The sequence below is a fragment of the Pagrus major genome, chromosome 7 (genome assembly GCF_040436345.1).
Source record: "Pagrus major chromosome 7, Pma_NU_1.0".
Lineage (NCBI taxonomy): Eukaryota > Metazoa > Chordata > Actinopteri > Spariformes > Sparidae > Pagrus > Pagrus major.
In genome coordinates this window covers 26,848,270-26,861,125 of record NC_133221.1, presented here as the reverse complement: position 1 = coordinate 26,861,125, position 12,856 = coordinate 26,848,270, and the positions used below count along the sequence as shown (strand labels likewise).

The window sequence follows — 12,856 nt, the reverse complement described above, 5'->3', positions numbered from 1 at the left end:
ACATAAAAATGATGAATGGTTTTGAGTATTCCAGTCATTTTAAATTGTCAGATTGTTTGGTCTAGATAACTTTGAATGACATTTAAGTGGAATATTGGAAGTATTAAGGTTCAAGCTGAGGTGATTAAAGCTTAGATAGGCAGGAAGTCAAGTTAAAATTCAAGCCAAGAAGCTCCAGTAACACAAACATTTGGACAGTTCAGAGTACGGGAAAGAGAGATGAGAAAATACAGGAGAAAGAAATGTGGGAATGTTTTGCGTCAGGGGTCTGAGAGTTTCAGGAACCAGGGCCGTGAATAGTATGAAAAAAACATTATTCATTCCTTCTTTGGAACTTCTTTTTTCTTTCTTCCTCTACTTGCTCACATAGAGCAGGAAATTCATAGCCTGTGCGTGTCGTGATTGTTGACGAGCATAACAGAGGGAAAAGGTAGCCCAGATTTAACTGAAACAGAACATTTTAATAAATGATGATCAGTGAGCAGTCAAAGCATAATTTCATGCATAATGTTCAGCGATTTTGTGTCATGTCTCATACCCAAAGGGAATGATGTGCAAAGGTTGTACAGAAGTAAGCTCTTCTGACTCAACTACAAAAGTAATTATTAATACATTTGCAGTGAATAATGTGTCAGTGCTGAAGAATGTAATATTTATGTGTAGTTCACCATTCAGTAATTGTCTGCAGTGAGTCATGTTTTGAGGCCAGAAAGGAACAAGATGTTGCACAAATTACAGAGAAAATAGTTGTGATGTTTTTCTTCCACAAAACACAATCTGATGCTAATAGGTAACCAAAGTAGGTCTTATCAACCAAAGCGTGATCTTTTCTCAACCCTAACCAAATATCTAGCATTTGCAGAGACGTACATTGCCAAGATTTATTCTGGCGATTGGGTTGAAACGCTACATTAATGGATCCATGGGAGTCACAGGTTGGTGGTCATGATGGTGGGGCGAACAAAGTCCAGGCCTGTCACATCAGAATCCAGGGTTCACATCCAGTCTGTGGTCAGGTTTAGGCAACAAAGACACTGTGGTTAAAGTTAGGAAAAAAGTTTGTTTCCAAGTCATGAAATGTTACCTTTAGGATTCATTTTGGTTGAGGTTAGATTGGTTAGAAGGTAAGATTGTGATTTTGTTTGTATATTAATAAAAATCAGTTTATGAAATATTGACAAAATGTCATCTTTAAGTTACGTGTACATGGAGACAGATTTAAAACTTGTCCTGTGACGCTGGGCTATGCAGTATGTATTTGTAAATGTGTCCAAATCCCTGGTTGATTTTTCAGCCCAAGCTCATCAGAAAAATGACCATATAGGATATGGTATATGGAAGCAGCTTATTATGACCCATATTAAGGTTTCTTGTTAAGCAGCGACCTCTAGTGGCTCTGGTAATAATAACGTCTGCAAAGGAGAAATTGAGGGGAAGTAGTATAATGAGCAAAAAATCTGTATAGGGAGGAAGTTGGGGATGGATGATCAGGTGAAACAAGCACAGGAGTTTCAGTGAAAATGCTGTTCATGTCCAGTGGGAAACCAGAAGTCGAAGGTTACGTAACAGAAGTTACTTACAGTAACATGGTGTTTTGGGAACTGCTGACAATCGACCTGTTCTGTCAGTTTGATACGAGGATGTGTTGTAATGTTTGCATTTCATGCAGTACAGTGACATCTTTTCCCTTGGACTGCAGTTTGAATTTCTGTGGGCGATGGCGATGGTTCACAAACAGACATTCATTTATAATTACAATTCTATTCAATAAGAAAAACCAAACAATGAATGCCTCTCTATCTATTATGTACACAGTCGCCTCTGACATGGTATTGTTCTCGATCAGGACATTGTAAACCCAAGGACACACACACTCACATTATAATATCTTGGCAGCGCTCGCTGTGTGCCATTGTCACCAACAAACACTGTGGACAAGCAGTCTGTGAACTGTGGCCAAGTAGTTTGGTTTGTCTTTGTTTTCTAGTAACGATACAAACTGAAAGGCTGCCCCTCTTCTCACTTCCTCTGTCCTCGTCTTTTTGTCCTTTCTACAGGGTCATCACCGATAAATATTTGTGGAGGTGATCCAGAGTATCAGGCATGAGGAAATACTGTGTAATTAAAAAAACAAGGACACTGACAACAGCAAGGAAGGTGCAAAGACGCTCAAAAGAATTACAGCAAAATGGAAGCATGTCTTGGAAGCTGTAGGGTAATATTTGAGTTTTAAAAGTCAATAAGATAAAGCCTACTTCACACAGACTAAACGTATGTACATATATTTGTTCATGCTGATTTATATGGGTCTGTGTGCTTGATCGGTGTCCAAACTCCCTTTTCTTGTCCATGTTGAGATGCATGTCTGTGTTTTCATCACTCTCTGGATAAACTTCTTCCTTTGTGTTCAGACATTCCCCCCGTAGGGGCACACGAGGGAAAGAGGAGTTTAAATTCAGGTTAAACAAACACAGACAGTCAGACACAGACACCCACATCAACTCTGCCACTCATTCTTTCTTTCTCCACTCTCATGTTGTCTCTAGTTTTACTCTCATTGTTGTTCTTTGACGGTCCCTTTTTTCTCAGCCCGCCTCTGTCGTCTCTGTTTTTTCTCTCCTACACTGTCGTCTGTCAACATTTATCTCAGACAGTCTGTCTCATGTGGAGTCTGTGTGTGTCCTTAACTCTGGACTTTCACTTTATTCCATGTTGTGTTGGTCAGTTTAACTCTGGACAGTGGTGAGATTATAGCCACGAAAATCACACAGATGCCAATGGCCTCAATGAGGAACCTCATCGACATACACTTCTGACTTTCCAGACAAATCCTATTAACAAGTATTGCCTGTGTATGCAGTGCCTGATATCTTATCCTCTGTGCCACAGAGCTCCATTGTTGTCCAAAAACTATTAAAAACACATCGGTGAGCCACATGGTGCACTGGGTGACATGTTCCTTCATTACAATGAACATTGTAAAACAACAGTGGCCAGATAATTTAGGAAATGATGTAGTCTTTTTCACAAGTTATAGGAGACATATTATGCTAATTTTCAGGTTCATAATATATTGTCGGTGACCCAGGCTCCTGTGATTGGTCACTTCACACACGCCTGAGCCAGCACCTGAGCTTCTGTAGGTGCGGACTTTGACCTTTTTTAATTTGCAAGACCTCTTACATGCACAGGAACCTATTTAACCTAACACTGAGGGAAAGGGAAAAAAACAAACAAAAAAAAGGCATAATTGGTCTCTTTAAGCATAGTACCAATCACTAAATAATCCAGAAGTAAAACATGAGTTATTGTTGGTGTCTATTAGCAGACAAATCTCCCGATAACTCAGTGTATTCCTTTAAAGGAGCCCTGATTTCTTCCTCCACGAGATGTTTAGACGGTCTGAGAGCAGTCATTGTCAAACTGGAATGCATGCTCTGCTTGTCTGGTAACAGCTGTAGAAACAACACATAGCCACGAGTACACCATGTGTAGGAGACTTATACTCATAATATCACACAATCCCATCAGAATACAGGAGAAAGTCAGAAGCTTTTGGCAGCTTTGATTATAAAAAATATGAGAGTATCAGCCTTGAAAACCCAACATCAGACCCTGTAATGCCAGTTATCTGTGTGAAACAATCTACTGTCAAAGCTGCTGCCAGCTGCTGAAAACAACTGCTGAAAGAGCTGCAGCAGTGTCTCTTGGCAACCAGCACTCAAGGTAAGTGATGTTTCTGATGACTGTGTCTCTTGTGTGCAGAAATCACACACACACAACATACACACAACAAACACAATGATGAGACAGTCCAATTAGTTGTGGACTCATACACACATGCACCACAAATGCTGAAAACAGCGACCTTGTGCAACTTCACAAGGGTTTAAAGCAAAGAGGAGGGAGGTTTAATATGTTGTGCATAGTGTCTCAGCGCATCCTGACTGGCTTGATTGGATCAAAGAGGGTTACGCAGTCCAGAAACAAAGAATAAAGGCTTGTGTTGGAGCCTCAGGGTCCTTTACTTTATATCCAAAGGAGACAAACCCCAACTGAGGAAATTAAACACACATCTCCTGAGCCAAAGGTTTGTGTGATGGCGTATGTTCATTGGACCAGTCAGTGTGACTAAACTTTTATTTTCTGCTAAAACAAAAGTGTTTCTTACAATTTCTTGATCAGTAATAGGTTGAAAATAAATAAGAATTTGCGCGTGCAATGTGTTCTTGTGAGTTAGAACATCCAGTAGATCTATTTGTGGCTGTATCATGTGCATATATCCTGAGGCTTAGCTGAGAGAAGTGGGAGAACAATATCCATAACTTATTAAATCTTTAAATATTACCACAACATCATTTACTATTATACTGCTGCTATTTTTTGTTCAACCCACTCAACCTGCTTCTCCCTTTAAATCAATGAGTGAGGTCCAAACTTTCCCAGAATGCCTTTGGACAAGGAATGGTCATTTTCCATTCAGACGTTGGATGTGGATGTGTAGGTGGGAAAAGCATTAATGATTTTAACAGCAGACTGTGCAGGGGTGAGAAATGTGAGAGTCAACTAAGCATAACAAAAAACCCAGTTTTAGATTACTGAGACATTTTTAATCAAACTCAACTGTATCTGCAAAAAATATCTCATGTCATTTATGTTTGGTCAGAATCCACCAGAGTGGAAAGAATTAAATTTTTAGGGTGATTTTGACTATCGAACCTTTAATATAGCTAATGTTTAAATCCTGATCCTAACTCTGTTAGAGTATAACTAGCACTCCACATCCTTAAACCTCACTGTGGGAGTCATACTGCTCTCATGGGGTCACTGGTCATCAGATGGAATGATGGTAAATCCAAATATTGATGTTTTGCAACACCAGATTTAGGTTTATTGGCCTTTGCAACCAGTGAAATGGACTGCAGATGCTGATGTGACGTAAAGCAGGCTTTTGTCCCGACCCTGGAGGTCACTGAGTTACCGCTTGAGGGACAATATGAGCAGAAGTAATTTAAAAAAAGGCCTGTTATTAATTAATTGTGTGTTGCCTGGTACAATGGTGTTACCGTTGCGGCATTTTCACCATTTTCAGGCTTGCATTTTTGTAGATTGGAGGGACTTTGATACAAACTGTTGGAAAGCGTAAAATTGCCTTAACAAAGTAACTGGATGCAATTGCTTTTGGGATGAATTGCACTTCCAGACACATAAATATAACATATGCTTATGGGAGAACAGAACAAAAGCCTGGAAAAATTGTCACATAAAACAACAGCCTGAATAGGAAACAGCTGACTGGAATTCTTCCACTGATGTCAACAACAAAACACAAGATATCATTTCATAATTCACTTATGTTTTTTTTTTTTTGAAGATAACCAAAACAAACACAACTAAAAGGAACAATAACAGTGCGCTGCAGAAGTGAGTGCTTGCCAGAGATAAGATAAAATACCACAAACTCAACACAAGGGAAAACCAGTACACAGCCAATTACAACAGAGCTGAGCAAGAAGAAGAAACAGTGGGCTTAACCGGTCTCTTTGAAACGGCTCATGGTGATGCAGTGAAAGGACCGCTTAATTATAACTTTCATGAAGTCATTGTGTTGTAAACAGCTATTGCTTTAAGGAAAAAAAGCTTTCAACCCTCTGCAGACTATTACAGAATCAGCTAATATTAATTCAAAGGACATGTCTTCAAATGTCTTGTTTTACAAAGAAGACATTTAGTAAGATTGAACCAGAAGGTTTAGGCCTTTTTTTGCTAGAAAAATCTGTAAAATTGATGACTGATTGCATAGTCCAGTGGTTTTCGTTAGAGCCCCCTTAAAAGGTCACAAGATAAATTTGAGGGATATAAGATGATTAAAGAAGTAACTCGTAACTATATCTGTCAAATAAGTACAATGTTTCCCTGAGAAATAGTGGAGTAGTATATATAAAGTAGCAAGAAATGGAAACAATCAAGTAAAGTACAAGCACCTTAAAGGGTAACTCCACCACATTTGGAAATTTACCTCATTCATGTATGAACACTCTAATGGGTCCCTTAACCTTAAAGGTGCAATATGTAACTGTCCACTTGTCAAATTCACACTCAAAAACAATAGAGGGGAGCATATCGCTAGAGCAACTCCTAACTGCTGCTAGGCTAACTGTAGCTGCTGTTAGCCAGTTAGCTCAGTTAGCTGTGCAGCTAGCAGTCCAGACTGAGAGCAAGGAGAACGTGAAGGACCCAGGAGTGCCGGGGCTAGCTGGTTAGCATGCTAACTTCAGGAGATATCTCTGCACCACAATACACAGACGCCATAACATCTAAAATGTTATTCTTTCATATTCTGTTGGTAGTTTTAGTTAATTTTATGAACATTTCAACTAAACCTAAACCTTTAAACTTCTTTATGTAAAAAAGACATATGATGCTCTTTCATTCCTCCTCTTACACCTGGACCTCATCATGTCAACCAACACAATCTGTGTATGAAGTTGTGCTGTATAAATGAACTTGCTTTGCCTCATTTAGGGCTGGGTGGTAAAACAATAATATAAATAACGAAACAAAATAACTTTTTCTCGATAGAAATAGAAGACATGGTCGATAACGTTGATAGAACTCATTCCATCCATGTTTCGATAAGATGTTTTTTTCATATCGCCCAGCTCTAGCATCATTCATAAAAGCTACTTCATTTATTTACATCTCTCAGTGTCTCTCAATTTCATGTTGGATTTCAGATGAGAAAGCAGCTGAAGCAAGTGATTTTGGCTCTGTTTTCTTGTCAGAGTTACTTTAAGATTCAGCACTGACACTGACTTCATAACCCTAGAGTTTTCTCAGGTTCCCTCTTATAAGCTGCTCCAGTTCAGTGTCTTATAGGTCAAACTGTCAGAGCTCCAGGGATCAGGGAAGTGTGTGTGTCTGTTGCGTCTTGCCTGTGTGCATCTGTTAACACATTATTCCTACTTATTTGTATTCCAGCGGGGGATCCAGAAAACCATGGGGAAGCAACACAAACCCCAAGAGTGTGTGTGTATGTGTGTGTGTGTGTGTGTGTGTGTGTGTGTGTGTGTGTGTGTGTGTGTGTGTGAGGAAAGGTGGAGGAAGGATGAAGGTTGAGGAGGATGCTATTATCTTCCTCTGTCATCCTGCAACCACTTCCTCCCTTCTCTCCCCTCTCCACTTCTAAACAGCCCCACAGGTTAAAAATAAGCCATTGTTACACACATACAAAGGACATTCATAAGGGACAGAGTTAACATCCTTATAGACATTGAAAGGTGAGGAGGTTTATCATTGCAGAGTGTTGCAAACGTTTGGTCTGTAAGTTATCAATAATTTGAGAAAAACGTCTATCACGAGTTTCAGAAGTGATATTTAAAAACATCTAGTTCAATATAAAGTAATAAAACAAGCACAAAAGTGTCTAGATGCAGCAATTGAAGCATATTACTCAACAGTCTAGCATCAACAATAATAAAGCTACACAATATGCTTGGACACAAAGCAAGGCCAAATATGGCCTTCGTTATCTCCTCATGGCTTTCATCACAAGAAAAATAAGCAGTGACACTGTTATGACGGCTCACAGGGAGATGTGAAGATACACAACAGAAACGACGATTCAACAACTTCAGCCTTGGACCCAATACTCTTCTAAAATAATGAGAGCTGTACAAGCAATAAAACATTGTGAAACCACTGTTTGGCTGTGCAAAGAAGCTACATGACAAACTTGCCTTTTGAACAACATAAATTATACTCCGACTCCTGAGTCATTGTGTCCTGCTGGTGTCGTCCCTATATGGACTACAGTTCAGACTGAAGGTCAAGAAACTGACTGGTGCAGCACAGGAAACCCAACTGCTGCATTGGGAAAAAATAAACTGTGAATCATATATCGTCTCCTCTTCTTTGTCAACAAAAATAAAGAGAGATTTTGATAAAGTTTTTATTCTTTAGACTACAGTTTTGTTATGTTTTAGCAAAAAGGACCCAAACGCAAGATGGATACGGAGCCAGACAGGAAGACGTAACAAAAAGCGAACCTTAATAACTAACCTTAACGGTTACATCAGCTGCTGTAGTTGCTTAGCAGACTTGCTGTTCAAACAATCGTTTGCAGCGAGAGTCTGTGTTTTTCCGAGCAGTTGCAATGGGACAATTTAAACCGACTTCAAAATTATGGCTTCCGACTTGCAGTGGAACGCACCATAAATACACAGTGGCTAATTAATAGATAAAACACAGGTGAACAGGGTAAAAGGCGGGAAGAAGACAAAGACAGGACGTGTAAAAACAAGACATGACACATGAGGATAAAACCTACAAAATAAACCAGGAAACAACTAAGTTGAAACCCAAAACCATGACAATTTGAGTCTCGTCTTTTTTTTGTCAACAATATTGCATGCTGATATTGCATTTAATGACACTCCATCATCGTCTCATCTTAGTCGTGAAAATAAAGGTCACAAACAAACAAAAACAAAGTTTTTATTAACAAAACTATCACCACTCACCAGATGATCAATGTAAGTTCAGTAATTGGTCTCCTTTAAGCTCAGGTTTGGTCTACAACAACTCCTAATAAAAATATTTGGTTCTTTAGCTTGCATGGCTGGGTGTCTGAGTTTCTTTACTAGCGACTTTTTGCTAAAATCAGCTGCCTGCTGATTATATGCAATTATAAATATGGAATAGTGCATCATTTTTTGGGTTTTTCTAGTCTTTATTGGATAGAAAAGCTGTAGACAGACAGGCAAGTGGGGAGAGAGCAAAGAGCATGCAGCAAAGAGCCACAGGCAGGAATCAAACCCAGGCTGCTAGTGAGGACTCAGCCTGTGCACATGGGGCGCACGCTCTACCTGCTGAGCTGCCAGGGCACCCCAGGGATAATGCATCTTTAAGGGCAGCTAGTTTGAAATGCAAAAAAAAAAAACATTCTGCTAACCAAGTATGTAGCACAGTGAGAGCCAAAAACCAGTGAACACCACAAGATCCTGTTATGCAATGACCACAAGGGGGTTCAATTACAGGTTGAACAGGGTACTTGAACTTGCAGGCAGGGGGTGACTGAGGAAGAAGGGATGCACTGCACCTTTACAGAACACATTTTTTGGATCAGTCTCTTGTCCAGAAGATGCATTGATCTGCAAACAATATAGTGTTAAGTGTTTGCACGTCCATCATTTGACATCTTCTCTTCCCAGCGTTAAATTCCAGCATTTCTGGGTTTACGTATTGTGGAAAGTGGTCTCTTAACGCTGTCCGATCCCATGTATCACTTGCGAGAGCCGGCACACCAGCAGCCGCAGGATTTACAGCAACTGAGCTGTCCGTGTATGAATGATCACCGACTTGGTTATTTTCCCATAGCTGAACCCTGAAATAGCTCCCCCAGTTTGGCGCTGCGCCAAGTAGTCTCTTGTGATTTTTTATTTGTATTTTTTGCCCCTGGGGTTATAAAAGCAGCGCGGGCAGTGAGTAACAAGAGAACAGATGAGAGGCATTGCTCTCAAGACACAACATGATCACCCCCACAACTCCTCTATTAACCAAACGCAAGCTTTCCCACCACACAGCCAACTGCTGATGCCTGCAGGCTATGTTGAAAGAGAAGAAGATCAGCACCAGTACAACAGTAACCATGCCAGCCTTAGCACTCTCCCCCACCTATCAATCAGTGTGGGAGCCAGCACACCCCGACACAGTTCTTAGATATGGTCAGCCTGACACCACGTTCACCACTAAAGCATCTACTCCCATTCTTCTTTCATCCCATTTCATCTCACTGAGGTCTTTCCTGAGTTTCCCCATGAGAATAAGCACACTATGCCTCTCTCCGTTTTTATCTCTCTTTCTCAACTTGTTACAGAGAGCCCCCCACATGTTTCCTCATTGTAGAAAATGGGATGCAATTCAAGTTTCATAAACAAGATGGTTCCCATTGTTAAAGCCCTTAAAGGTGGACTATGTAGTTTTGGAGATGGGATTTTAATCAGAAGACAAATATCTTTATTGACTGACTTGTTTTATGGCTAAACTAACTAAATAAATAAACTTGCTTGGTTTTTATGACTGAATAAACTGAAAAAAACAAACTGACCTTAAAGGACAACACATTTTCATACTGTTTTACTTTGTTTATGTGTGGCAGACCCTGCCACCTTTCTAGCTTCAACAGTAATCTGGAGGCCTTATTTTCCTCTGAGAACAGCGTGTTTATTCACTTACGAACAAAAAAGTTTCTTCTCCAATGCTACATAGTGCCCCTTTAAAGTAGCAACAAGTACGATGTTATCAAAATAAACATAATATAGGGACTTAGCTTAAAAGGTGCAATTTGTGAGAATTGGCCACCTGGGGGTAGCTCATAACTGCTAGCTGCTGTTAACTATTTAGCTCAGTTAGCCTTGATACTATATATAGATACTGCATATACGTACTCTGCATTTAGAGGTCGTCTGTCATTTCCTATTGTCCAAAATAATAGGAAGTCTTTGCCACTCTGAACACAACCCCTGCACCCGTTAGTATGCAACCCTGACGTGTCAGTTGTCTCCCACTGAGCCTAAAATAAGCACATGTTTTTTTCAGGTACTTGGAGGGGAGGGCTTGTTGGCTTGTTTGTGTTATGAAAGGGCCGATGACTGGAGAGCGAAGTGGGGGGTTGGGACCGAAGTAGAAGCCAAAGCACCTATTAATACACTGATAGCTGCCTGGCAAGAGCAGACTGTTCCAGTCAAAGACAACGCTGGGTGGGGTTTGGGGTGAAAGTTTCCCACGGGCAGACGCACGGTCAGACTTCAGAGTCCAGGAAGTTCTGAGGTATTCATAAGTCAAGTTAGGAGCTGATCTCAGATCGATGTCTTGGGTGTGAAGGATTACAACTTGGCAACAGTAGGCGGAGGGGGGAAAGGGTGTTCCTGAAGACACTTGACTGACATAGAAAGACACAAAGCAACACAAATAGCCTCCGCCAGAGTAATAAAAGCCGGCATGCAAATTTTGCAGAGGCAAGGACGAGGCGCAGGGTGGCATTAGAATAACATTAGTGAGTGTCACTCTATTACAGAGAGACAGCTAAGGAATAATAATACTCTATAGGTTTCCTTTTCTATGTAGATCAGGTACATCAAGCAGCATGAAATGACTTCTATGAACAGAGCAACTTACTACTGGTGATTGCTAACATGCATGTAAAAGCGAATGAAAATCTTTTAGGAGAAATGCAAATTCATGGAGAAAATAACAAAGCACATGTCAGCGCACCCAGCCTGCTGGGAACAGATTCAAGGTACCTACACCACCGTGTAACCTCCACTGTTTTACTTTACGTTAATGGATTTCAGCTTTATTGTTTAATGTGTACTATTTTTTTTAAATCAAACTCTACAAGTCTGCAAACAAGATATGTTTTAGCTTTTAACTGATTGCTGAAACCTTCATCATTGATGAACTACTACAGCTACTGTACCAGAAGCTGTTTAAAACTTGATAGCACTCCCAGCACTCTGCGATGACAGACAACACTACCAGCTTCCAGTTAATGACTGAATGACTGCTTAATGCCCATCTTTATTGTCTCATGTCATTCACTTTTGACTCTGTGTTGACTTATGTGGCATCCATTATGTTGACCAAGGACTCATCTGCCATCTGTTGTCTTTCGTATTAATGGAGATAATCACAGTGACACTCTGTTCAACTCTATTCTGTTTCTATTTCTATTCATATGGTACTCAGAATTGCAACTGTAGAAGGAGGCAACAAGCCAGCTCAGGGTGTGACCTTCCCTTAACCTGCACTCATCCTCAATGATATATACTGTACAGAATTAAGGTTATATTTCTTTTCTGTTGCTATAAGAACTTTTACTGTGTGTAGGGTGGCAGTCATGAGCTACTTTACAGTGATCTTGATATGGTTTGTGATAATAAACACAGTCCTATATTGCTACAGTCTTCTTATAGGAGCTTGCAGTCTATGGTGCTCAAATGTGAATTATAGATCATAAAGTACTTTATGGTGTGTTGCACTTTGCCTGCACTTTCACTTTAAAATCATCATCCTCATTATGTTCCTATAATCACTTACTTTTACCTAACTTTTCTTGTAAAATAAAGTTGTTTTATGTTAGTCTCATAATTACATTGTCTGTTATATTGCTGTGGTTCTTTTTCATGAAAATGAAAGTACATCACATCCTGAGTTTTATGGACACATTTCACACAACCACATTCAAGTGAAGCCTCATAAAAACCACAGCAATAAGTGAGACCTGGACTGTCCCCAGTATGTGGCAGCCCGGCTTTTGAGTAAAAAAGAGACACAAGTTGCTTACCTTTGCTTTGAGTGGGCTGTCAAACTGTCTTTTCCTCCAAATATCCCCATGCTTGCATGATCCGAGCAGAGGAGGGTCTCATGCTGCTCTACTGTCAACACTGACCAACCCCGGCCACTCAGCTACTGCAGTCAAGCTGAGAATAGGACCAAATACACATCTTCCTGCTATCACTTTCAAAATAAAATGCTCTCCGCCATATTGCCATTTTTGTTTGGAATATACTGATGAGCGTCTTCAGACACGAAGGAAGCCATGAAGCCACACATTCTAGTAAACTTTATGACTACTAATGCTTTTCACACCACTCTGATGTACAGTTTTTACAGTTAAGGACAAGGATATTGGACATCAGCACGGACTGGAGTCATGATCATTTGCTGAAGGCAGGAGAGAACCTGGATGTTAATGAGTGACAATATATGATGTGAAATAAATCTAAGAAATAAACATTTCTTATAGATCATCACATTGCCTGTATTGTGGTTGAGTTAATCTTTTTGCCAGTGG

General features: G+C 40.1%; 1 protein-coding gene across 2 annotated transcripts in view; it reads right to left on the bottom strand.

Moving 5' to 3' along the window:
- Nucleotides 1-12,406, bottom strand: part of calcrl2 (calcitonin receptor-like 2) — a 32,619-nt gene extending 20,213 nt beyond the window's left edge. The window contains exon 1 of one of the 2 annotated variants that reach the window (XM_073469923.1): nt 12,347-12,406. In XM_073469923.1, the coding sequence (XP_073326024.1) occupies nt 12,347-12,396 (50 nt within the window). In that variant the 5' untranslated portion in view covers nt 12,397-12,406. Of the gene's footprint in view, nt 1-10,448; nt 10,468-12,346 lie in introns of those variants that run through there. The other variant, XM_073469924.1, reaches the window with a different exon arrangement.
- Between the last annotated feature and the right edge of the window lie 450 nt (nt 12,407-12,856).